We start from the raw sequence: 27168 nt of genomic DNA, 5'->3' as shown, positions 1-27168 counted from the left end.
AGCACTTCCCATCCCATCCGTGTTCCCCCAGAAATTCCATCTCACTGGATTTTCCCTTTGGATTTTGGAAAGCCTGAGGGCTGCTGAGCAGCACCTGTGCTTGGATGAAGTGCAGTCCCTGCCCACATCACTCTGTGCTCTGGGAGGGCTGGGAAGGCAGAGCTGAGCCCGGGCCTGGGCTGCACCTGAGCCATGGCACTGCTGCTAACGAACCCCCACTAATGAGGGGGGAATTAATGCCGTGGAGAGGAGCTCAGGCCCCTCGGGAATGCTGGAGCTGACACAGCTCCTGACAAGTGCCACATTTCCATTCTGGGCAGGGCAGAGAATCCTTCCAGGTGTTCCAGGGCCTCACAGGAGTCTCCCGTGGCGTTTTTAAGGAGATTGTAACACATGCTGCATTTGGGGCATCTGATGTTAAAGCAAAAAGGGAATGGAAAAGGAAAAAAAAAAAAACCACAGGAAAAGATTCCTTGTTTTGCTGTGGTCAGTGCTGCTGGTGAAGGCACGAGCCATGGGCTCTGCTGGGAACGGGCTGCTCCTTCCCTCCCCTTCCCATAAGGAAGTGTCAGTGCTGATAGGAAAACCTGGGGAGAAGAGTTTGGAGAGGCCCCACAATGTGGTGCAGGAGGAGCATGGACAGGGCTGACCTTGGCAATGAGCCCAGGAGCTGCTGCTGGCCCATCCCTGCTCCCACCACCAGAGACACACCAGGGGTGACATCCAGGTGACACTTGTGTGTCACCTACCCAGCAAGAGCTTCTCCAGGCTGCTCACAAACATCTGGGATGTGCTGAGGGAGAACATCACATGAGGACCAAGCTGAGCTTGGGGGGTCACAGGTGTGACAGCATTTTGCTCTGGGGGAGAGGACCCAGCTCCAAATCCACTCTGGGAGTGTGATCCCAGCAGCATCACACACTGGAAAGCTCCTGTGGGGATTAATCCTGTTGGGATTAAGCCTCAGACACAGCCCAAAGCCAGGGTGTGAGGCTGGGCTGGGGTTAAGGCAGCTGTGCTGAGGCCCACGGCAAACCCGCCACGGGCACAGTGCTGGATGGGGATGAGGCAGAGCAGGAATTGCAGCTCTGGTCTGGCACACCCAGGCTGGGCTGAGCACGGAGAAGGCTCAAGAGCCTCCAGGAGTCTGGAGCACTCCCAGCCCTGTCTGTGCTGAAGGTGGATCTTCCCTAAACCCCAAACACACCCCCTATCTTCAGAGGATCAGCAGGACAAGGTGGGGAAAGACACTGAGACAGCAGCAACTGAACCCCCCGGGCCACAGGGAATGGCACTGGGCCAGAGCTGGGGCCAGGAAGGACCATCCAGGCCAAGCTCAGCCCTCTCCAGGGGCTCAGGGTGGGGAGCAGAGCAGAGCAGAGCAAAGGGCTCTTCACCAGGTGACACCTGAGAGGCCTCAGTAGTAGTCACAGGGCAAGAGAAGCCAGGATGTGGTGTGTGGGAAGGGCTGTGCCATGGGAGGAAGGATGGGGACAGCAGTGGTGACAGGAGCTGGGCTGATGCTGCACCCGAACACCTCCAACCTGCCTTTGCTACGGTCTCCTCAGGTGGGCTGAAGGGTCCAGGTGGGGAGAGGGGACGGAAAAGAAAACAAAAAAGCGCCTCAGGCGGCAAATCTAAAACACTTTCATTTTAAATAACAATAATTATAATTAAAAAGAACGGCTGCCCTTGGCTAGCGAAGGGGCAGAGCCAGTGGCCAGCGAGCCATTCCTCAGTGTATGATCCGTGGGAGTGTCCGTGGGATCCCATTCCCTGTCCGGGTGAGGTGCTGTGGGAGCATGGGGAAGGAGGGAAGTGCCCGTCCCGGTCCCAGTCCCGGTCCCAGTCCCGGTCCCAGTCCCAGTCCCAGTCCTGTCCGCCGGCGGGAGCGAGGCTGCAGTCCACAGCAAATGGCCTCAACACTCACAGCCCAACAGAGCAGCCCCGTGCCCGCCTCTCCTGCGAGCTGGGAGTGTCCAGCTGCTCCCATTCCTAGATGAACTTGAAGCATTTGGTCTTGTCGTGGGGCAGGCGGGTCTTGAAGAGGACCGAGTCGACGCGGAACTGGGTGTAGAGCAGGGGCATGTACCCGTACACCTTCACAAAGAAGTTGATGCACTTGTGCCGCTCGTGGAAGTGGGAATCGTCGTGGGAAAGAGCCTGGGGGCAGCCGGGGCAGCGGAAGGTCCAGCGGGAGGTCACCTGCCAGCATGGACAGAGGTGTCAGTGCCACTGCCCGCAGCGCCCAGCCCGGGGCACTGAGAGGGAGCTCGGACACAGGTGGGTTCCAGAAGGGATTGAGTTGGAAGGGAGCTCAAAGCTCATCCCAGGGTCACCCCTGCCATGGGCAGGGACGCCTCCCACTGTCCCAGGTTGCTGCAACCTGGCCTTGGACACTTCCAGGGATGCAGGGGCAGCCACAGCTTCTCTGGGCACCCTGTGCCAGGGCCTCAGCCCCCTCACGGGGAACAATTCCTTCCCAAAATCCCATCCATCCCTGTGTCCTGTCCCTCCATGCCTTGTCCCCAGTCCCTCTCCAGCTCTCCTGGAGCCCCTTTAGGCTCTGGAAGGGGCTCTGAGCTCTCCCTGGATCCTTCTGTTCTCCAGGTGAACACCCCCAGCTCTCCCAGCCTGGCTCTGTGGCCAGGGAACCTTTCACCAGGATTTTTTTTTTTGATTTGGCCGATTCCAAAGGTTGAGCTTTCCTACTGGAGCTGGATTTTTCTGGAGCAGACGCCACTCATTTCCCAACCACAGCTTGTCCAGCAATGCCAGCCCTGTGAGAAGCCCCTGGCTGCTTTACCTTGATGGGAGGTTTCCTGGTCAGGTGGGACACCAGGAAGTTCATGGCGATGTCCTCGCAGTTGATGTACTCGTCCACCATGTCCCGGATGGCCTGGGGCATCACGTAGGAGTACAGGTACGCGTAGTACTGCAACACAGAGGCACAGAAACCTTCCCCAGTGCTCCGCAGGGGACATCTGGAACGTGTCTGACTCAAAACTCGAGGATCCCACCGGAGACGTTCCCCATAACGGAGTTCATCCCAAGATCTGCTGGAGCCACAGCAGCAGCAACTCTCCCACAGCCACCACCCTCTCCTGGAACCTCAGACATCGAGGAATGGGGGTCCCAGCCCCCTCAGATCCTGCTCTCTGCTGCTGTGGATTCAGCCCAGCAGGAATAGCCACTGGATATCCCTCCCAGTGCACTCAGCACCAGGTTCTGGCTGTTTCAGTTTGGAGAAAATGAGGGGAAAGGAGCGGAGAGCCCCCGTATTTGTCCTTAAAAAAACCACAACCCCCCAAAGCTGCAGCCTCGGGTGGCTGTGAGCAGGAAGGGGCAGCCTCGGGGAGTTCTCACCTTGTGGAAGAAGGCAGCACCAGTGAGCACCATGGAGAGCTCGCAGGAATAGTTGGAGTTGTAGAGCCAGGACTGGTGGGGGATGTCCCAGGCGTGGTAGCGCCCTGGGAAGCCCACGATGCGATCCCTGGCCTCTCTCCACACCCTGCAAACACACAACTGTCCATGAGACACAGCTGGAGCCCATCCCGAGGCTCCCGGGGGGCCTGAGAATAAAGGAGCTTGGCAACTGTTTATCCAAGGAATGCCCAAAGGGCAAAAAGGAAAACTGTTAAAATGTGTTCCTGTCCTAGAGCACAGCCAAACTGCTTATGCATGGAGAAAGGGTTCCTAATCCATGAATTAGGGATTTTGTAGCTCATAAGGGCTGCTCTGGAGGTTAAAAAAAAAAAAAAATCTAAGGCCAGAGCAGCCTGGGAGGAGCTCAACATGTCCTGGCCTCTACCCCAAATCCCTGGGACTTTCCATCTCCCAGGAGCTCAGTAAAGCCAAGATAACATCAACCTCCCTCAAGGAAAGCTTCAAGACCAGGCTGGACAGGGCTTTGAGCACACTGGAATAGTGGAAGAGGTCTCTGCCCATAGCAGGGGTGGGACTGGATGAGCTTTGAGGTCCCTTCCCACCCAAACCATTCCAGCACATTGGAAATTCTGTAATTCCACAATTCTGTGAAAAGCTGCTGAGATGCTGAAGGCCCCAGTGTCTCCTAAGGGAAGACCTGGAGTGACAAACTGCCAGCTCCTCATCCCAAACTGCAGCTTCCCAGGCTCTGGCCACACAGGAAAAGCCTCCAGGGCCCTGAGTGCCTCCCTCACCCCGCCATGTGCTCACAGTCCAGCCTTGGGAATGAAATCCTGAATTTTGCACATGCAGCGTGGGATTGCTTAATGCTCTGCTCTCATCTGCACCTCACGCTCCTCCAGAGAAATCCCCCAGGAGAGATGCAACACTGGCAGGAATAATTAAGGAAGAAGTCAGTGCCTGATGCCTAAACTGGGAAACAAATCCAGCTTCCACAGGCAGGGGTGCTGGCTTCCCTTGGATTGTTCAATTCCCCCTCCCTGCTGCTCAGTGCCCGACCTGTGACTCCAGACTGCATGAGAGAACTCCCTGTGGACACAGAAGGGTTTTCCCTTCTTCCCAGGCACAAAACTGGGCAGAAAGTGCCATTTTTTTGGGTTTCTTCCCTCATTTGGATGTGAGTTTCTCTGACAGGAACTGTTCTGGGAGAGCTACAGGAGGAGAGCAGCTGAGGAGACCGAGATTCCCTGAGCCTTCCCTACACTTATGGAGCACAGACGTGTTTGTTGTTCATTCCTCCACTTCAATTAATGAAACTCCAAGATAATCCTGAGGACTCAACACCACCAGCAGCTTCCCTGGTTTTATCCTCCCCCCAGCACTTGTTTGCTGCAGCTCCTGTCAGTCGAGGGTGATTGTTTAGAAAAGCTGGAAGTTGAAAGCAGTTACTCCCTTTGACTTCTCCCACATCTTCGCTGTCCTACAAATGTGATGCTTTTCCCTTCCCAGCTCGGCCACTAAAATCAGGATTTCTCTAGAGAATTGTTCTGGGGGTGCTCAGAGAGCTGCCTCCAGCTCCCTCCTGAGTGGCAAACAGGGAAAAAAACCCAATTATTTTGGCCCCAAGCATCAAAGCCTGGAGCAAAGTTTTGACAAAGCACAGTTGTTGTGGGCAGAGGTTCACTCCAGTGCCAAGACTCCAGCAGCTCCTGGGAACGTGTTAACACAGGGAGGCTTTGTGGGAACAGGGTGTCTGTAAGCAGGGATATGAGTGAGAACAACACAGGGCACTTAGAACCTTCATCTGATGCTCTCCAGGGCTAATCAGCAAAACCTTGGCTAGGTGAAGGAAAACAGAGACCAAAAAAGGGGAGGGAAAACAGAGACCCAAAAAGGGGAGAAAACAGACACCAAAAAAGGGGAGAAAACAGACACCAAAAAAGGGGAGAAAACAGCCCAGTTTGGATAAAGAGCCTGGAATGGGGCAGGGAAGGGAAGCCTGGAATCCTGACGCCTCCTCCTGCACCTTAATCCCTCTCACACCTCGTTTCTCATCTCTCTGAGGGACCCTGGTGGCTTTCCAGGCATTTTGTGCCTTTTAATGCTCCTCCCAAGCAGGTTTTGGTTCTCCTTTCCCAGCCCTGGGCAGCTGCTGGGTGTTCTCCAGCTGGGAATGGCAGTCCCTGCTCCTGGTGCCACCCTCAGTCCCCAGCAGCTCCTGGCAGGGAGCGAGGTTTGGCTGCAGGGGCTGCAGGAGCAGCTGGCACAAACCCCCCTCAGCAGGAGCCCCCACATCCCCATGATCAGGAAGCTTTTGGCAGGGAAAATTCAAGGGAAAACTGGATACTGGAGCAGAATGGTGGTGGGAGTGAGAGCAGCAGCTGCCTTTGCTGGGTGACATCTGCCTTTGCCTGCTCTGCAGGAGAAAATGCCCAAAGAAGTGTCACACCCCAGTGTCACACAGAGCAGAGGGTGGCAGCCACCACCAGCACGTGAGCATCGTCCTGGCCTTGCCCCTGGCTCGTGGATGGAGTGCAGTGACCTCTTGGATTTGTTTTCCAGGCTCTGTCCACCCCAGGAAGCCTCAAAACCATTCAAGGACCATTATCAGCACAGCAAAAGCTGAAGAGCTGGGTTAAGAAGTGTGGGAAATGGGACAACCTGGCATGGGGTTCCCCACCCCATTAATGAGTGTTTCTCCAGGAAACAGAGCTGGGAAGCCACGGGAAGGGATGTGCCAGCCCTAATTGTGCCCCTGGCTGCTGCCTGAGCAGATCCTGGCTCTGGGGAATGTTGGAGTCTGAAAAACAGAGGTATCGCAGAGTTCCTCAGAGAGAGATCAATTTGCAGGGTTTGAATTAAAACCTTTGGATGGATTAAAGTTTATTAAGCCACTCATACATGAACTAGAGGTGTAAGCTTAAGTTTTAAGTCATTAAGTAAGCAAGAATATATTTTAAGTGCCTTAAGAAGTAAAAGCCTTAGAATTCAGTGTGAAAAACAAGTTTTAGTGAGAGCTCAAAAACATAGTTTTAGACATAATAAAATTATAGTAAGAATATTGCTTACATTCTTGAGATAGATCAGAGAGGCTACATGCACAGATTATATAAAAAGTTTTGTATTAAAAAATTAAAATTCGAATAGTTTAGAAGAAATGTTTCAGATCTGTCCTTTTAGCTCATTGGGCAGTTTGTAAGTAAAAATCTGTGTGTCGGAGCGAGAGCTCCGTTACTCTCTCTCTTCTTCCACTATCATCATCATCATCATCACTACCACCACACAAAGCAGAAGAAAAAGAAGAAGAGAACAAAAGAAAGAAAGACCAGAGAGCATCTGCCTCTCGAGACTCTGTGCCAGCCTCTGCCTCTGCTCAGGACTCTGTACCAGGCTGTAACTTCAGCCCTCCCGGGGCCTCGCACCAGGAGCTGCTTCTACTTCTAACCAGGAACTTTTCTTCTCTTTGGGACTCTGTGCCAAAAGCTTTCAGCAGGGACTCGAACACTTGGGACTGTTTGCCTTTTGAGACTGATGCGCCCTTCCAGTAAAGAACTTCAGGAGCACTGCTGAGCTCTGTTGAAGATACCAGCCCACAGCAGCCCTGGCAGGGCAGGGCAGGGCAGGGCAGGGCGCTCACCTGAAGCCGAACATGATCTCGTCGTGGCGCAGGTGAGCGTCGTCGTCGATGGACAGGATGGCCTCGGTGTCGATCTCGTCCCAGGGCAGGAACCGGTTGTTCAGGCTGTTCTTCTCCGTGCGCACGACCTGCGGGGTGGCAGTGATGTTTACGGGGTTCTGGGGAGCCAGGGTGAGGGTTTGGGGCTGGGGTCGTGCCAGCTGTGGTGCCCCTGGGATGGGGAGAGCTCCAGGAATTCCCCTCAGCCCCAGCCATCCACCTGTAAAATCCTACTGAACTTCTCCCTGTTCCAAGAGTCACAGAACAGAATCATGGAGCTGGAAGGAACGCACCAGGATTATTGATCCAACTCCTGGTCCTGTACAGGCACCCCAACAATCCCACCCTGTGCATCCCTGGAAACATTGCCCAAACTCTCCTGGAGCTCTGGCAGCTTTGGGAATGTCACCATTCCCTGGGGAGCTGTTCCAGTGCTCAAACACCCTCTGGGGGAAGAACCTTTCCCTGATATCCAGCCTAACCCTCCCCTGGCACAGTTCCACACCATTCCTGACAGCCCCATCCACCCTGGATCCTTTCCCCTGCTCTTACACTTTCAGCCTCCCCTGGCTTATCCAAAGTCACTCTGTCCATCCCACATTTCCCACCCCATTAAAACCCCCCAGGCATTTCCGTGCCTCTGCTCTGAACAATCTCCATTTAAAAATTAAGCCCAGCCTGGTGAAAAGACCAAAGCATCACAGCAATAGAACTCCATTAAACAAGATTACATTTGATCCCACAAAAAAGCCCACACTGAAACCATTAACAGTGGAAATATTTGTATCGGGATCTGCGTGACAGATGGGATGATTAAATTCCCGTGGAAAACCAGTCTTGGAGCTTTCTTCTGCCAATAGCTCCGGGTGGATGGAATATTCAGAAGGAATGTTGAATATTTCACTGAAGAGCCATCAAAAGCACCAACAGTTTACTGCAGGTGAGCAAACTGGGCAGCTCTGGGCTATGGAAAAGCAGGGCCAGAGCTGAGCCTGCAGAATTCCCACTCCTGGAGCTCTGGGCTTCATAAGGACATGGAAAAAGCAGGGACAGTGTCAGCACAGGAATGTCTGACCCTGCTCCTTCCCACGGTGGAGAAGCATCACAAAACCCAGCTCAGTGTTTGGCTTGGATGAAGGGTTCTCCAGAGCCAGCAGATGCTCACAGGGGGGTTCTTGTTTGCCTGGGAACTGCTGGAAAAGGGGATGCAGGAATCAGGGTGGGGATGGGGTGAGGAGGGAAGCAGGAGGAAGCAATTCCACACTCCGTGTTCAGCTAAGGGGTCCTCAGCACAGGAAGGATCTGCTGGAGTGAGTCCAGCCTGGAACAGAGAAGGATCCAGGGAGAGCTCAGAGCCCCTTCCAGAGCCTAAAGGAGCTCCAGGAGAGCTGGAGAGGGACTGGGGACAAGGCATGGAGGGACAGGACACAGGGAATGGCTTAAACAGAAGGTTGGTGTGTTTAGATGGGGTATTAGGAAGAAATTCCTGGCTATGAGGGTGAGGAGGTCCTGGCACAGGGTGCCCAGAGAAGCTGTGGCTGCCCCTGGATCCCTGGAAGTGTCCAAGGCCAGGCTGGACAGGGCTTGGAGCAACCTGGGAGAGTGGAAAGTGCCCCTGCCCATGGAAAAGGGCGTGGGGTGGGATGGGATGGGATGGGATGGGATGGGATGGGATGGGATGGGATGGGATGGGATGGGATGGGATGGGATGGGATGGGATGGGATGAGCTTTAAGGTTCCTTCCCACCCAAACCAATCTGGAATCCTCAAAGTCACCAACATTAACCCTCTGCATGCCCCAGGGCAGTGGAGCTGTCACTGGGAGATCCCTGTCCCGTCTCCACCTGCAGACAGTGGGAGTGGGAGAATCCACCTTTCCTCTGCCATGTTCCCCCTCAAACATCAACGCTGCTCCTTGGGAATTGTCTCCCTTCAGCTGCCACCCCCTGCCCTGGGTGGGTCTCACCCCCCCAGAAGATCCCAGAGGTGCCATAACCAACCCTCTCTCTGTCCTTTTTCAGACACTGAGGTCTCAATCTCTCCCCAGCGCTGCTTCTCCTGCCCTTCCATCACTTTAATGATCAATTTTGCCACAACTTTATTCCTTAACTTTCTTGAGCTTTGTCAAAACCCAAGGAAAGATGTTCCCTCAGCAAAGCTGGGAGGCTGTGGCAGGATGGGGAGTCAGCAGTTCTCCTTCCCAAGGAGATCCAGACAGTGAGGAGGGCACGAAATCAGCCAGAGAACAGCAAGAGACCCCAGCCCAGCACCAAAACACCACCTCCCCTCACAGCAAGGGCTCCAAACACCGAGCAGAGCACCAGGGGTGGGACCTGCACCAAACTCCAACTCAAAACCACCCCAGACTGTGCCCTGCTCCCCTTATTTTGATTATTTTGGACTTTTGTTTGGGACTAATTCTCTTTCAAGTGCTTTGCCATCAGCTAAATGGCCCAGTGCTTAAAACCATGAACCTCCTGAGCAGTTTGCAAGGTTTGGAGACAGCTAAAATGTCTCCAAGCACCCAACAGACCACACATTTCTCCTTTTAGAAAATCAGTTCCAGGTGATTCAGTCCCACACAACATGGGATTTGTTTGACTCAAGGAACACAAAACCCCAGGACTCCATGACATCCATTTCCTCCCGCTGTTGTGTTGTTCACAGACACGTTGGATAAATGGATCTAAAAAAATCTGAGAGAAAACTAAACTAGAGCATAAATCCAGAGCCTGCCCAGCAATAACATCCTTTTACCAATACTTTAAAATATGTTTTTATACATAAACACAAAAAAACACAGCAAAATCAATACCTTCCAGCAATCTCCCTGCTAGTGAGGCTTCACACCAGCTTTAAATTAAGTGTCACATATAATTTGATGGTGAAAACATGAGGAATGCCCATGCCCTTGGAGAAGTTTTGACAGCTCAGCTCAGAACTGGATTGATTCCTGGGTAAAGAGCAAACTCTGCAAGAAACCGTGAGCCTCACTGCTCATGTCGGGTCTCTGTGAGGGGAAAAAAACCTGAAGGATCCCCTTAGGAGAGCTGGATAATTTGGGGAGACAGTGAATGAGCTCTCAGGATCTGTTCCCATCTTTGCCAGATTTGAGAAATCCTGCTCCGATGGGCTGGGAGAAGAGAGCAGGGTGGGGTGGGGACAGCATGCACTCCCTCTGCTCCACTGAAAACAAGCAGGACTCAGATCCTCCCCACGCAGGAAAGGGTTAACACATTTCCCTGATCATGGGTGACCACTCAGAGCAGCCCAGGTCTGCAACTTGGTGCCACCTCTGTCCCCACCCTGAAATCAAGGACTGCCACATCTGTGAGGTGATGATCTTCATCCCATGTCCTCGTTCCCAGCTGAGCAGGTCTCGTCCCATCCTCTTTTCCTTCTGCAGAAGCACACAGGAAGCCAAGGCTACTCCAGCTCTCCCATGTGCACACGTGGGAAAGAAATCAATTAAAAATCAGCCAATCTAAGCTTAATAGAGGTCAGGGAGGGCTCCCTTGGAGGACTTTGGGAGATGGCAAACTCTAGGAAAAGGGAACAACGAGTTCCAAGTATCTCTGAAGCCACCCTGTCACACACGTTTAATTTCAACTCCTGGTTTGGCCACGTCCAGGCATGTTTTCATTAAGAAAGTTGCCCAGATCAACACTTGAGACCCACAGACTGAGATCCACCAGGGTCCCTTCCCTCTACACATCCACACGAGTGCTGGGATTATTTACAAGACTCCCGGGAAGGAGGGAAGGGTGTGCAGATCCAGAAACAGAATAAATCCCATCCTTTATTAGCACAGCCCCATTCCTGCTCCCTCTAGCTGAGGTGTGAGATCAGAGTGGCACTTGCTGCTCTGAAAATCCAACCAGAGAAGGGGACAAGGAAGACAACACCTCTGCCTGGTCCCACCATACAGCATCCTCCTGGAAGCTGGGTAATTTTTTGGAAGTGAAGCTGTCAGAACGAGTTTGCACTGAGCCAAGAACAAATGTCAGACAGGGACAAAGCACACGGCCTCAGGCTGGGTGAAGACGAGGAATTTCCTCATGGAAAGGGTGGTCAGGCCTTGGAAGGGGCTGCCCAGGGAGGTTTGGAGTCCCCATCCCTGGAGGTGTCCAGGGAAAGGCCTGGATGTGGCACTCAGAGCTCTGGGCTGGTGACAAGGTGGGGATGGGGCACAGGTTGGACTCGAAGGCCCTGAAGGACTTTTCCAACCTGAATGATTTTGTGATCCTCTCAACATCCTGGCTACAGCAGGAATTCTGGCACTGGGTAAGGCTCCATATGGAAATCACACACCTTTGAGTTCCCTTTGCTAAAGATGACTTTGATCCTGATGTCCCTGAGCTCTGTCATCACTTCATGGAAGGAGAGAAGAGGCTGATCCCTGATCCATGACAAGCAGCCAAGCTCTCTGCCAGGACAGGTGCCAAGGAGAAGCCAAAGGAGCTGCTGTCATCACCAGAGATGCCACCCAAAACCTCTGCAGCCCATTCCCAGTGAGATGACATTGGAGTAAATCCCCCAAGTCTGACCACAGCCACATTTTCAACTCGATTTTCTCAGTGTTTTATCACTACCTGTTCTGGGCAAGCCCAGCTGCTCCACAAAAGCTGGCAGGATCACCGTGGCTCTCAGCCCAGACCTGAAATCTGCTTGGCTGCCCCTACCAAGGACAACCATGGTGGTGCTTTTTGAAGATTTCCAAGTGCAGCCTCACACCCAGCGGCGCTGGTGTCCTGCCCTGCCCACGCAGAACCTTTTCCCTGCTGCCAACCTCAACTCCCACCATGAGAAAACCCTCAGAGGACAGAAATTCATCCAGCTCCTACTGGCCAGCATCCTGCTTTCCAAAGCCAAAAGCACAGATCCAGGCCTTTGGCTCAGCCAGGAGTTCTTCATTTCATGAGAAACAAAATAATCACAACGCCCCTGGCTCCTCCTGGCACACTGCCAGAGCTGCATGGGCAGGGAGGAGATGGGATGCCAGCACGGCATTTCCACCAGAGCCAAGCCCCTGGGATGATGCCTTTTCTCCCCAAAACCAGGCTCTTTTTTTTTTTTCCCAACACAGACCCAAAAGCTCGAGGAAATGAGTCTGGGCACAGCAAGGGACTTCAGAGTGTTTGTGGCAGCAAATCCAGTGGGAATTGCTGCCCTGCACTTTGACACTGTGTGAGCAGGGTGTCAAAGCTCCTTCCAGACACGCTGCCACATCTGAGCAGGCATTCTGTAAAAAAAAAAAAAAAAAAAAAAAAAGGTTCTTCTGGCCGTGTTTGTGATAATGTTTAAAAAACTTCAGAGGTGAAATCGCAGATGTGCAAAAAGCAGCTTTGAGGTGTTTGTTAGGACAATGATATTTGGGGATAACACACTCAGATCCTGATATCTCAATAAATGGGAATGGTTGGGACCTCAGCTCCTAAAGCAACCCTGTTACCACATCCAGAGGGAGGTGCCTGGATCCTCCTGGATCCTCCTGCATCCAGACAAAGCCACAGGGGATGTGCTCCTCTCCTGACTGGTCTCTCCCCACCAACCACCCTCACCATTCCCAGCTGGCTCCCAGCTTTGTTCCAGGACTGGATGAGTCCCAGGGCAGCCAAGGGGGACATCAGTCCTCACCCATCCCATAGAAATCCTCTGGGATCTGTTCCCTTGTTTGATTTGATGGCACCAAAAATCCCCATTTATCTGAGTACCCGTCCCAACCCTGACACTTTCAGCAGGATGTTTCCTCAGTCAGGCATTGCCTGAGGAGCTGTCCCTGCTTTTCACAGCGGTTTCCCCTGGCAATTCTTCACCTTCTTGTTTTCCCTTTAATCCTGCCTTGTAAAAATGGATCTGGAAGTTGCTGTTATCCCCTTTTTCATGTATTAATTATTCCCTGCTCTTCCCTCTTCACCTTGAAACAGCCACAGCCCGTCCTTTATGCCCTGAACCTCCAGCTTTGCTACCTCCGACTTCGAGCGTTTTCAAGATCTGAATTAAAAGGATTTATAGACTATTTTAAGACTCATCTCCAGAGGTATGAGAAGGGTATTTAGCTCCAAAGCCATCCGAAGGCAGCGCACGCTGAATATAAATTGGCAAAACAGATGCATTTTAAAAATACGTGTAATTAAATAATGCAACATAAAACCCAGCATAAATTATCCCCTGCTGAGAACAAAACCACACAGGAAGATACCATGGAAAGGCTTTTTTTCTTTAAACTGATGCTGTGTCCATGCACAGGAAATGTGCAAAGCCTTGGTCTCCCTTTAAACTCCTCAGCTGAGATCAGTGGATCGCTTAGCTCCAAGAGGAGAAAACAGCTTGAGATACAAATAAATCTGATTATTTATTCATTTTTCTACAGGAGCAGCTGTCGCATCTTCCCAGAGAAACTAAAGGAGAAGGATGCTCGTTTTAACATTAAAGGGATGCAGATAGTTATTTTTATTCTCTGTGTGCTGCTGTTAGTGGCTGTGCAATTAGAGATGCACATGGAGCTGGTTGTCCAATTAGATTTATTTTACAATTAATTGTAATTATTTGGCTCAAAGAAGGTCCTTGGGATAACACGCTGTCATGTTGCAATATTTCCACTGCTGCAGCTCATTCCCTTCTCAACTTCCCGAAATTCCTCTGTGTGCTTTTCATGAAAGCTCACAGGGAAAAACTGCAGAGTGCAAAGCTCATGATCCAACTTCCACTGGCAGGTCTGGGATCATGAGCCAGATTTCTGAGCTGCTGTTTGCTGTGAAGCCAAGAAAATTCATTTCAAGAAGAAAGAGAGTTTTGATACTGATAACTATAACTCAAATTTTTAGTTTGGTGGGGTTTCTTTGTTTGTTTCTGTTTTTTTTGTTGTTTTGGGGTTTTTTTGTTTGTTTTTTTTTGGGGGGGGGGGTGTTTTTGTTTGTTTTTTTTTCAGTGGAATGGACAATTCCCAAAGGTTAACCCATGATCCACACCCAGCACATCTACATGTTTTAAAACCACCTCCAGGCATGGGGTCTCCAGCCCTGCCCCGAGCAGTTCCAATGCCTGATCAGCCCTTCCAGGGAGAAATTCCTCCTGAAGTCCAACCTGACCCTACCCTGGCCCAGCCTGAGGCCGTTCCCTCTCCTCCTGTCCCTGTTCCCTGGAGCAGAGCCCTGACCCCCCTGGCTGTCCCCTCCTGTCAGGGAGTTGTGCAGAGCCACAAGGTCCCCCCTGAGCCTCCTTTTCTCCAGGCTGAGCCCCTTTCCCAGCTCCCTCAGCCTCTCCTGGTGCTCCAGCCCCTTCCCCAGCTCTGTTGCCTTCCCTGGACACGCTCCAGCCCCTCAGGGTCTCTCTTGCCACAAGGAGCCTCAAACTGAACCCAGGATTGGAGGTGCCCCAGCAGCGCCCAGCACGTGCCATGTCCTGACAGATGTCACGGATCTTTATCGATGCTCTCTCAAGATGCAGCTGGATGAACCTGTTTTCACCTGGCAAATCCTGTCTTGGTATTCAAAGCCTGAAAATTCCAATGGAATTCTGCCCAGCCTAGAAACAGTCCCAGATTCCAGAGCTGAAACACCCCAGGGAGACGATGGATGGCAGCAGGAGTGTCCCCAGCATGGATTCAGTGCAAGCAGGGCATCCGTACATTGTCATTTGTCAACTCTGAACTTCATCCTCTGTGCCTCCTCTTCCTCTCCAAATACCCCTTGGCTGCTTTAGTGGCAATTTTAACAGTAAGAAGGTTGTTCTGATGAAATGGGGACACCTTCCTCACACTGCCTGTACCAAACCCACTTTGCTAATACTAGGTAAAACACAGAGATGCCATTTGGGACTACTGTTGAGAAAGAGAACAAGCAAAGAGACAGAAAGAGGGCAGGCAGCAGGTTCTAACTCCATCCTCAAGGTGGAGTGTTACTGCCTGGAGCTCAGGGATGAGGAATTCAAACCACTTGTGGGTAGCAAAAACTTCCCAGACTGGTAAATACCAACAGCTCAAGAAAGGATGTGTGCAGTCGGTGAGTCTGGGAAAAGATCCCACCCTCCTGCTCCAGATTTGACCCAACTCAGGCCCCTGGGATTCAGCAGGAGTTTGGCTGAGCCAGCTGCAGACCCCTGAGAGCAGAGCAGAGAGAGCCTGAGGGGCACATCAGGTTGGAGTGATCACTGCTCTGATCACAGCTCTCATCTCCTGGATCTGTTTTGGGAATCACTGGGAAGCTGCCACTGCACCAGGCAGGCCAGAGCTGCACAAGGAACTTGCTGGGAAAGCCTGGCCTTATTTTGGCAAAAATATTCATTTTCCCTGCCGGCCTCACCTTCCCAGATGTGCTCCCAGTGGAGCACTCAGAGCTGTGTCAGTACAAATTTCTTTGTTATCCTTGGAAGAGCCGAACAAGAGGCTGGAAGAGCCACACAGGAGCCCAAGAACCACTCACAGGCTGCAACTCCCCCACCCGATTTCAATAAACAAGCAAAACCCCCAAAACTTCTAAAGAATGAAAGCCCAGATGTCCCTCAGCCCATCACCAGCTAATTGCTGCACTTCTGATTTCCTTTTTCTGGGAAAGGCACATTGCCAGTCCCTGATCCGTGCTGAGGAGTCTGCCAGCAAATGGACTGGGAGCTCGGGGGTGGATCTGAGAGGGGCTGTCACATCTCATCTGTGAGACAGGAGGTGGAAAAGGCAGGAGGGGGCTCAGGAGCACCCCTGAGGTCTCCTCCCCTTGCCAAGCCATCCGAGCCGTGCAGCACCAGGTCACAGCATGGGAGGAAACCCAGCAACTTCCATCCTGGAGACAAAAATGCACAGCAGAGAGGCAGAGGAGAGCAAAGAGCTGGAAATCCAAGGGCTGTGATCCCAGGGGATTATTGGAAATGCCTCCTTTCTGCTCACTAAGTCAGGCAGAGCTTATCTTTCCACACTTTGCTCTTTGGCTGATGGCCCGGCTGCTTTAATTACCGGAGGCTTTCGTCAGCGCAAATCCTCTGTATTGTTGTGCAATTACTTCTTCAGCAGGTTCCTCCTCGGGATCTGTCAGCCAGGATTTCCACCACGGCAGGAAAACAAAACACCTGGCAGAGCAGGTGCCGTTATTTGTGAATTTGTTCACACTGGTGCATCTCACTCTTTGGAATACATCACACCCAAGGATGCTTGGAGAGGTTTCCAGCATTTAAAAGCTGCTCTGACCCACCCTACAAGAGCTTTAGTGCAAACATTTGTATCTGAGGGCATCCAAATGAACATCACAGCCCAACAAAGGGAGGAGGGAATTGCAGTCAGACTATAACTCACTGAGCAGCTCCTAAAAAACCTGGAATATAAACTCTGCTACAAGCAGAGCCAAGAAGGCATCAAGTTTGCAGGCAGGTTATTGTGATGGGAAGAGGACAGTGGATTTATTAACGTTTATGTGGCTGGGAGCAGCAACCATAAAGCACTCAGGCACATAAACTCACTTTGGATTCCAGGTTGAGTCCAGACCAGAAGCCTTCCAGGGACTTGTGAGATGAGAAGGCTGAGATCTCACTGGGGAAGTTCTGGGTGAAATGAAGACAGCTCGTTGCCTGTCCTCAAATCCATCATGGAGGGACAAGAGGTCCTTTATTATGGAATATCAGAAGAAAAGAACTGTCCCAGTACTCACACCACGATCCCCAAACTGGCATTTTATCCCTCATTGTTCCTGTTGTTCCAGGAGCACAACTCATTGAGAACTGCAGCTTCCATCAGCTCCAACAGCAGAGGATGGGGTTGGGATGTCCTCCTGAATGTGGCCAAATAAAGGGAGAGGCATCTTCCACAAACACAATTTTCCCTCCAGGTAGCAGAACCAGCCAGTGCATGATCTGGATATGAGACCCCAGATGGGTTTCTGAGGAATTTCATTTTGCTGGTAGACTTCAATTTCTGGATCCTAATTGCTGGAATCCTTGGCTAAATCCTACTTCACCTGGTCCATGTCTCACACCTGCCCATTATTTCACCCAGAGGAGCACAGAACTCAAGCCATGGGCAATGTCATGTCCTTAAAAACTCGATTTAACCAAGGCTTTTAATACTTGCTTCAGCAAAATCCAGGAGAAAAAAAAATGCTTCCATCAAGAGGCAGTTAATAATTACTGCCAAACACATGGCTGGGATGAATCTAGACCCCCAGCACCACCTCCCACAAGTCACAGGATGGGTTGGGAATTAAGGAGCAGCATGTGTTAGGAATTACAGAGATCACATACATGACTCACAATTCCAAACAATTCCTTTCTATAAATTTCTGATAAAATCAACCTAATTAATACCACTGTTTGAAACCAATTTGCTTTGTCACCTGCATTCAGAGCAAGAGGAAAATGAGCCCTTTGGGAAAGAATTATCCAGTTTATGGCTGTTCTGAAGCTTTTCTAATTCCTGTCACAGCCCAAGGTGGGGCTGTCCCTTGTCATAGAGATAAGCCAGGCTCCCATAAGCTGAGCTCTGGGCAACTCAGAGATCAAAACCATGATCAGGCTGGAAATGGAACTTCTCTGCCTCAAATGCTTTCAGTGTTGAGAACAAAACCCATTTCTCTTCCCTCCATGAAGCTCAAACCCCTCAGAGTTCAGTTCAAATGAGCATTCAGGAAGCTGAAGACTTTGCTGAAATATTTGGGCATCTTATCACTGGGAAGACAGAGGCTTCACCAGACTTCCCATCCTCCTGCTGTCAGAAAATCTGGCAGTAGGTGACAACAGCATTTCTGTGAACTTATGGAGACATACAAGTGGATGTTTCAGTGACCAGGTGTGGCTTTCTCTCTCTGTGCCTCAGTTTCCCTCTAGTGCCCTTAGCTCCTTGCTGATGGTCCTTTGGCCCATTTCAGGAAAAGGAAAAAAAAAAATCCTCATTTTTCTTAACAGGACTAACATAGATTTTCAATAATTAAGTAAAGGCTTTAAATAAAAGGAAGTGACTGAAAACTACCGATTTCCCCCTTGATTTTCTCCCAGGCTCTAAAATTGCATCCCCTCCCTGCCATCAGGAGAAAAAACTCCATCCTTTCAGGGTGCTTGTAGTGAAACAACTGATTCTGGAGACAGGGCAGGGGGAAAACAAACTGCAGCCCTCGGTTCTGAATCCAGCTACTCCATCACTTGTTGTCAATAGCATTTCACAGGAGATGAACCTTTTCCAAAAGTCCAGGAAAAGCCAGGTACTGCTTTTTGGAGAGGAGAGCAGTCCCTATGCCTAGCAGGGCAGGGAGACCAGTCAGGTTTTATCACCAACCACCATTTGATTTTATGAAAATGGGCAAAAAAAGCATCCATGAGTTTGATAATACAACAGCATCTGCTTCCTCACCAAACAAAGGTGAGGAAAGAGGAAGGGACTGTGGAAAAAAGGGGCAGGAGACTGCTCAGGGGGTGGCTGCTGCTGCCAGCCCACCCCAAAACTTGGGAGTAAATCATGCCCTTCTTGAGAGCTGCAATGTCCTTCTTTGCTGATCGATCCACAGAGCTTGGGGAGGCAGCTGGGAGCTACATCAGACACGCAGCAACAAGCAGTGATTAAAACCTCTCTCCTGTTTCCCATCTCATTCTCTAACCCCATCTCCAAGAGGTACCTTCCTCTTTGTAACCTCCTCATGTCCCTCACAGCTGCCTCTTTGATGTCCCAATGCCCCATGAGGTCCCTCCTGTCCCAGCAAACACAATTTTCTTTTTCCCTGCCTATTTAATACCCGATTTCCTGACCTCAGTGAGTCCTGCTCGCTCCTTCCCTCCTGTGCCAGGGGATCCATCCCTGTCTTGTGGCACAGCGTCGAGTTATGGCCACCCTGGGAGACAAGGCTGTCTTCACAAACAAGGCAGCCTGTGCAGAATGCACAATCAAATGGCTTTGCACAGCAGAACTGCTCCACCAGGACAGATAAAAGCCTGGGAAAAAAGGAAATGCAGATATCCAGGCTCTGGGACTTTATGGGAGGCAGGGCATAGCTTGCAGTGAAGTGGACATCAACACTCAGCTCCATCATAACAAAGTCACAGAGGATGAAAAGTAGATGAAAACAAAAGGAAAAAAGAGAGAAAATCCACCCACATCCACTCCCCTCCATGTTTGTTCCAGTGCATGGAATAATTTGGGGACGTTCAGTATTCTGTTGGTGTTCAAACAGGTCACAAAACAAACCCTAAAAGTAGCAGGAATGCAGCCTTGGAAAATCAGTGTGGGTTTTGGAGCTGCACTGCCCCTGGTGCCAAGTCCTGTCGTGCTGCTTTTATCCCCCAGCAGTTGTGACAAGGGAGCATTTGAGATGCACAAGCAGCTTTTGTGATGTTTAATGGCTTCAGCACTGAGGCTGTGACACCTTCAGGCTTTCACGTGTGACAAAACCCACCCAATTATCTCCCCAGCAGCATGCAAGGACGCTCCCCTCCCTTGATTTTCCTTTCCATTACCCCAAACACTCTTCCTTCTGGTCACCAACCCCATTAGCTGCATCCCGAGCCGATGGGATTCAGAGAGCTGGGGCTACAGGAAGGTTTTCTCTGTGGAAAAGCCATCACAAACTAGCACATGACATGGGGAGAATGAAGGGCTGGGTGAAGGCAGTAGCAGTGAGGACTGTGAGGGTGTTGGAGTTAATATTCCAAGTGCAAATTCAGAGCAGTGGGTTTTGCTTGTTCCATTATCATCCCGCGTTCACGCATCGCTGCACCTTTGCTCAGGCCCTGCAGTGACAAGCATCTGGATTTTAGGATTTGCAGGTAAAATAAGCAGCAAATTTGTTCCTTCCTCTGCTGCTACACAACAGAAAAAAAGCACATATGAAGATGGCAAAACTCACAGGGATTTTAGAACTCGGCACTGGCTCCACGGGCAGCAGGTGGTGCTGCAAACCCGACAGCAGCACCCAGGCACTTCTGTGGAACATCTCCCTGCCTTCCAAAACTTCTCTCATGGAGAAACTGAGCTCACAAACCTGGGATATAGTGCTGGTAACGCTGGTGCACTGAACATAGGCTGTTCAACCCAGGGATGGAGCAAATCTCCTGTGGGAAGGGACTCAGTGCTGAGAAACAGGGATTTTCTCAGCTTATTTTGTGTGAATTGTTCCTTCTGGAATTCCTTCTGGAGCTCCCTGCACCCATAAGCAATCCAGGACCTCAAAGCAAAGTTGGGTTTTTCCTCATTTGGAACACAAGAGCTGTGAGTCAAAGTAACGCAGGGAAAAGCAAGATAAAGCTGGGACTCACCGAAGAGTTTCTGCAGGTTGAGTTGGACCAGAAAAGCACAAATCGCATCACCAAGGAGGAGTGTGCTAAATGCTGAATTACCAAGATGAACCAAACCCCGAGCTGGCATTTAGTCAAAGCTCCCAGGAAGGAGAAGGACTGATTGAAATGGTGGTGCTGATCAGCATGGAGGTTTTATTCTCTTTTTTTAACTCCTGGTCAGCATGACGATCTCACTCTGGATCACACACACCACTGCAGCTTATCCCAAGCTGCTGGTTAGTTTGGAAGGTCGGTGCTGCTCTTATCAGTAAACCAAGCTTGGGGATCCAGCTGCTTGCTGAAGGACAAGCAGAGAAGCTCATTCTGCCACCATCACCACCAGCCTGACCAGGTTTCTGTCCTCCTCCACCTCTTAGCCAGAAGCATCACCTACAGATCCTGCTGTGCTCCTTAAAACGGAGACATGAAAAACCCTTTTGAGTTCTTCTGCTGGAAAGGACGTGCAAACCTCAGACATCCGAGCTTCAGAGCCAGCTCAACACAGCACATTTACACAGCCCAAAGAGAAGGGAAAGTCAGGACAGCATTCCCTGCCCAGCCTGCTCCTGATTAATAAATGCCATGTTGAGGGACCCGTGTGCAGCCAAACAGGTCTGCAGACCCGGCAGCACTTCTGCATTTGCCATTTTCCACAGAGGATTCCTTTTTCAACAAGCAGCTAAACAGAATGAGCCCTCTCAGCCAGCCACCAGGCCAGCAGCAAAGGACTTTACACCACTGGAAGTGGCTGCAGGGATCAAAGGCAGTGACTTATTCTGGAACAAAGCTGAAGGAAGGGATTAGTCACCTCTGGCAGCCACTGGAGCTGGCACTGAACCCAGCCTAAATGCTCAGAGATGCCTCCAGCACTCCCAGCCTACCTCAGCCCCGAGCAGGAGGAGAAACCAAACTGCTGCAGGGCTTTTCCAGCCACTGAGGGCCCTCACAAACCCAGCAGAGGGAGAGGAGCTGGAAGTTCTGGCTGTTACTTCTTAGAATGTGAGCAGAGGTTGTGAAAATAATGCTTTGGGCTAAATAAGGGTTAGCCCCAAATGGCAGAATCCCAGAACGGTTTGGGTGGGAAAGGACCTTAAAGCTCACACAGTCCCACCCCCTGCCATGGACAGGGACACCTTTCACTAGCCCAGGCTGCTCCAAACCCTGACCAACCTGGCCTGGAACATTCCCAGGGATGCCTGGAACCTTTCCAGGGATCCAGGGGCAGCCACAGCTTCTCTGGGCAACAAAGAAGTTCAGCAGTGGCTGTGCTGTGGCTGCTGGAGCTGGAACAGTCACACTCTTCCTATCCTGGGGAGTTCTCCTAAGGCAGTGCTAGAGATACAAACACTTGGGGAAAAGTGAGTTTTTGAGCTTGGCAAACAAGACTTCTCACTGACAGCCTCTGGGTTTTGCTGCAATACTGATTAACGTGAGATGGGAAGAGTTTTTAGAGCTTTAAATGTTAGGTTAAAGTGCCTACATCTGTTGCAGGGGCAGCCCTGAGTGACTACAAACAACTTCACATTACATAGGATTTCCACCTTCTCACTTCAGGCTGGGAACAGGGACAGAATATTTGATCAGACTCCTGTGCAGCTTAGGAATCTTTCTGACGTTTTAGTAAATTATGCTATCTATATTTAAGTCAAAGTTTATCTTTAAAAAAAAAAATCAAATATATTCTGTAGCCCTGTTTATCTCATTATACATGAAAGATTCAAAGTTGCAATGCAGCTTTGAGCTTGGCTCTTGATTAATTCCCAGCCCACCAGGGAAAAGAAATCTGCTTGGGAGGACAACCCCCAAATCACAGCCAAGTTTGCCAACGATGTTTCAAGGAACTCAGCAATAAATGAAGCTGACACACGGAGTAGGGAGAAGTCCAACTCTCCTTTGGGGAATTCTGCCAGCACGGAGCCACACTCTTCTTGCCACCAGCAGGCCCTGGTGAAGTTTAGGACTCTGTTTTGCTTCCAAAGGCTCTTAACGTGCTACACACGTTGTTTTGTCTCATTAGCTTTTAATTTACATAGAATGATAAAAAGTGTGGGTAGGAAGGGACCTGAAAGATCATCCCATACCATGGGCAGGGACACCTTCCACTATCCCAGGTTATTCTAAGACCCATCCAACCCAACCTTGGACACTTCCAGGGATTCAGTGGAAGCCACAGCTTCTCTGGGAATTCTATTCCAGGGCCTCAACCACACTCAAATGGAGGAATTCCTTCCCAATATCCCATCTTAATCTACCCACTGGCAGTATGAAGCCATTCCCTGTGTCCTGTCCCTCCATCCCTTGTCCCCAGTCCCTCTCCAGCTCTCCTGGAGCCCCTTTAGGCCCTGCCAGGGGCTCTGAGCTCTCCCTGGATCCTTCTCTTCTCCAGGTGAACACCCCCAGCTCTCCCAGCCTGGCTCCAGAGCAGAGGGGCTCCAGCCCTCGGAGCAGCTCCATGGCCTCCTCTGGACTCACTACAACAGCTCCACATCTTTCTGATGCTGGATTTTCTTCAATAACCTTCTGGCTTCAGGTGCTTTGATCCTGGATCATGTTGGCACATGTGTGCTGCCCCTCCGAGTCAGGTGGTGCCTGGACCCACTTCAATCACAACCCAAATCCACCCTCAACCTCTTCTCCCCTCAAGTTTCTCCACAAAGCTCTGTGCTTTGGGACCTGAACAAGGAGCAATTCCTTGCATCCCAAAGTTACCCAGAACGTATTTGTTACATAGAGATACAGCACCACTGCCAGATCTGAGAGAATTGGATATTTCCCATCAAAAGAGCTTTTTAATTCCTCATAAGGAAATCAGAATCACAGCTCCTCACTTTCTTTTGACACTGGCTTGTGTCTCCTGCCAATCCCACATCCCCACCTGCCTCTTCCCCTGGCCAGCACATCCCACATCTCAGCCAGCACCAGGCTCCAACAGAGCCTCACCTCTGCTCACAACACTCTTGTCACCCTGTTCCAGAGCAGACCTTAGGTTCTCTCACCATCTGATGAAGCCCAGGGAAATTTCCCAACACTGCCAAACCAAACCATCCTTGCAGATGAATGGTACAAACTCCCAACAGGATTAAACACCCAGTCTGGAGGTGGGCTTAGCAACAGGCACGTCAGGGGGACGGACGCCTGGAGGCTGCTCCAGGCTTAACCCTCCCAGATTTGGGCTCTTTTAAAAACTGGGATTTAGAAAAAAGGGAAGAAAGCAGAGTTATTATCAGACCAACACGCCCCTTCAGAAAGGAGCTGGCAGAAGCTCTCTGTGATCCAGCCACTTCTGGCACTTGGCCATGAGCGCAGTGTCACCATCCACCATCCCAAAGCAGGCACAGGACAATTCCCTCCTCTGGAACCACACGGTTCCCAACGTTCCCCACGGCTCACCCCGCCCAGAGCGTGGCTCGAAGGTGACACAAAGCAAATCGTGTGTGTGAAGTCCCCAAAAAGCCAGCAGGGCTCCAGCACAACAGATGTACAGATGAGAGCCAGGTACAAAAAGCCATTATCTTCCATCAACAGAAATGCATTTTTCTTTCACAAATAACACCCATTAGCAGCTCCAAGGAGAACAATCCCCGCTCCGAAGGAGGACACAGTTTTTTGGCAGACACAATACAAAGATTTTGTAGAATTCGCAGGTTTAAAAGGACTAATGTGAAAGATTATTTTGCAATTAACCAAGCAATTTTCTCTCCTCATTGTTCCCAGACCATAAGGGTTTTTAAATGTGAGCAGAAGGATTTATTCATCACAATAATAATAAAACGAAATATTAAATCAATGAATCTCTTTGCATGCAGCATAAAGCTCGCACTGCTATTAAGCTCAGTAGAGTCCTGTCACATAAACCACATGCAGTTTGTGTATTTAAGTACCATCTCCCTCTTTTATTTTTCCCTTCCCTGATTTGTAAGGCATTATCCTCCCATTTGTCCTCTAAACACAACCAGATTCAGAGCACTCAGTGTTAGTTCTTGTTAGAGGCTCTGCTCCCTCGCTCTCTTTATGAGCCAAGATTTATAGTTGATTTTAATTGTTAACAGTGGCCAGCGAAGAAAGTTATGCTGGGATGACAAGGAAGTCCTAAAATAAATAAAAATTCGGGGAGAACTCACTCCTAACGAGTCAGTGCCCAAGTGAGTACATTTTCATGGGTCTGAAAACGAAGGTGTCACTTCTTCAGTTTGGCTGGGAAAAAAATCAACCCAAATACATGCAAAAGTCAGCTACAACCTTGGGAGCATGGAAGCTCTCAGAGTCACATCAGCCTTGGCTGGTAATTCCTTCTCTTGTAATATAAAGTGAGAGGTGAGTTTTGAGGTCTTTGCAGTCCACACTAATTCAGTGGGTCCCTCTTTTGTTTTAATAAAAAATTCATCTGGCAAAGTGCAGAAACAGTTACTGCTTAGGTATTTATAAGGTGTCAACTGTCCTCACAGGGAGGCACTTAAAGAGCCTTAGCCAAGATTTCCAACCAGCAACAATCTTTAGCTTTAAGCATCAAAATTCACATGAGGCTCCTCAAAACCAATTTGCATTCTAGGAGCGCTAAGTACCTGGCATCTCTTGTTTTTCTCCCCTGATACAAGTATCCAGATGAGGTACAGACACCTTCGACCATCCCCCAGGACTGAAGCCGAGCTGACACAGCAAACTCCAACATGCAAAACCCATTGGGAACAAGCCCATGGTAGCTACAACTGTCTTACCATGATTGGGACGCCAATGTCTGGCCACAAGAGATCCTCGGAGGGAAGCTTGGGAGAGTTCCACACCACCACAACTTTATTTAAGTAGGGGAGACCATTGAGCCTTTCTAGGGAGTTCATCAACACTTCCTCCCGCTCGTAAGTCAACATCACCACCGTGAACTGTTCCCGTGGGACGTTGCCACCCAAAGCAGCCTGGAACTCCTTCCCAGAGCCACCTGCTCCTCCACCAATCGGTCGAAATCCAGTCCCAGACCCCAAAAATTTCGCTTCTGATGGCAAAACGGGGTCAAAGGGAGTGTAGGGGAAGAGGTGGAAAGGCCCCGGGGCAGAATTCCAATTCCTGTAGATATCCATTGCGGTGAGGGTGAAATTGCGGAGATATTTGGGAGAGGCGTAGGGCGGTTCTGTTTCCACAGGCCCCAGGTCCAGGTCACCATTGTCTGCCATATTGGGGTCTGTACCAGCAGCTTTGCCAGACCGGTGGGGGATCTCCACGGCGGGTTCTTCTCGGATAGGAGCAGCCGGGATTTGGATTCGAGTCCTTATGATAGCTAAGACTGTGCTGAAGACGTTGTCGGAGGTGGAGAAGTAGGTCTCCCACAAGAAGCGGCCCTGCCTCCTCATGGCAAGGAGATCGTTGTCAGAAATGCTTCTCAGAAGAAAGTGCACTTCTGTGATACGTGGCTTTGGTATAATTAAGGCTGCCTCGTTCCACCGGATCACGTCGTTGTAGGGTAGCTGAACTTGTTCTCCGAGAACCACCGGGATGGCCCCGACTTCCAGGGCCTCAAACAGTCTCATGGTACACCCGGCGGAGATCACTAAATGGGTGTCCCCGGGGGTGATGATCAGTGCAAAAGTAGAAAGCTTCAGTAGCTCTAGTCTGTCGTCCCTTTCTCCACACAGAGCCCACTCAGTGGGCAGACTCACCTTAGGCTGGTTCTTACACGTGAACTCCACCAGAACAAAGTCCAGCTTGCTGTCCTGAACAGCCTTCAGGGTGGTGATGATCCGGTCGTCGTAGTCGGCCGGGGCGTTGCCTTCGATCTCCTCTTCGAAAGAGCGAACCTCCTGCAGGCTGGAGCGGAGAGACTCGATCTTCTCTCCCTGGAAACTGAACAGGTACTTACGCTTGACCGGCACCTGGGGTGGGATTTCTAGGAAGTTGGGCTCGGACATGGCGTGGACCAGAGGTGATACCACAATGTCAAAGCCCGGCCGATACTGGGAATCGTAGAAGGTGGACTGGGCGATCATGGCACGCCCCGTGCTGATGTTGTAAATGAAATTCTGAGTTTCCGACTTCCTCGACAGATTGATGATGAGATGGTTGTGCCCATCAGTCCTCCAATATGGCAAAGAGTGCAACTGTTGCTCTAGTTCAGTAGGTTTTGGCATTACAGGCTCTTGCATTTCCCCCACTAAAATTATATACACACAAGCGATATTTGCATTTTCAGTAACATAAACATTAGTTCTGACAGTCGCCTCAAAGGCCTGTTTAATTAAAGGGTCTAAGGAACTACCAAAAGGGTAATCGTCACTGTTGTAGACATAGACTGGAAAGCCAGAAGTCAGCGGGCAGCGTGAGTAGTCAAAGCAGTTGTGCAGCCTGCAGTTCCTGTTGGATTTTGGCAGGGGGAAGGTCACATCATCCTTGTCCGGCAGCAGCCGGATGGGCAAGGAAAGCTTAGGCTGGTTCTGAGCCATCAGCTCTTTGTAGGAATGCTCAGTCTGACTGATGACGTTCTTCAGCTGCAGCAGGTCCTGCTTGGCATTTTCAATGCTCTTCTTGCAGGCCTCGATCTTCAAGTTGAGCTTGGCGATTTCACTGTTGAGCTCCTGGCGCTTGGCCTCGAGCTGGAGCAGCTCCTCGCTGACCGACTCGCGGATGCGGCACAGGTCCTGCACGTGCTTCACCTCGCACAGCTCGTTGCCGGTGCGGGGGCCGAAGATGCGCTTGCCGGCATCGTCCGCGTCATCAATGGTGGTCAGGTAGTAGTGGGCAATGAGGGGGAAGAAAACGAGGATGACGAAAAGGGTGAAGCTGAGCCAGGTGAGCCGGATCCGACTGGACCACCTCAACACCCACGGCTGGCCTCCGTTCCCCACTCCCCCATTGCGCAACATCGTATAGCCAGTCAT

General features: G+C 50.7%; 1 protein-coding gene across 1 annotated transcript; it reads right to left on the bottom strand.

Annotated features, from left to right (window-relative positions):
* Positions 1–1631: 1631 nt before the first annotated feature.
* EXTL3 (exostosin like glycosyltransferase 3) lies at positions 1632–27168 on the bottom strand. The gene is made up of 5 exons (XM_062488372.1): positions 25021–27168; positions 7025–7152; positions 3367–3511; positions 2807–2935; positions 1632–2205 (listed from the first exon to the last, which is right to left on the bottom strand). The coding sequence occupies exons 1-5, from the start codon at positions 27166–27168 to the stop codon at positions 1996–1998; spliced, it is 2760 nt and encodes a 919-aa protein (XP_062344356.1). The 3' UTR covers positions 1632–1995.

Source organism: Cinclus cinclus, chromosome 3 (assembly GCF_963662255.1).
Source record: "Cinclus cinclus chromosome 3, bCinCin1.1, whole genome shotgun sequence".
Classification (NCBI taxonomy): domain Eukaryota; kingdom Metazoa; phylum Chordata; class Aves; order Passeriformes; family Cinclidae; genus Cinclus; species Cinclus cinclus.
This window is presented reverse-complemented; position numbering and strand designations above follow the sequence as displayed.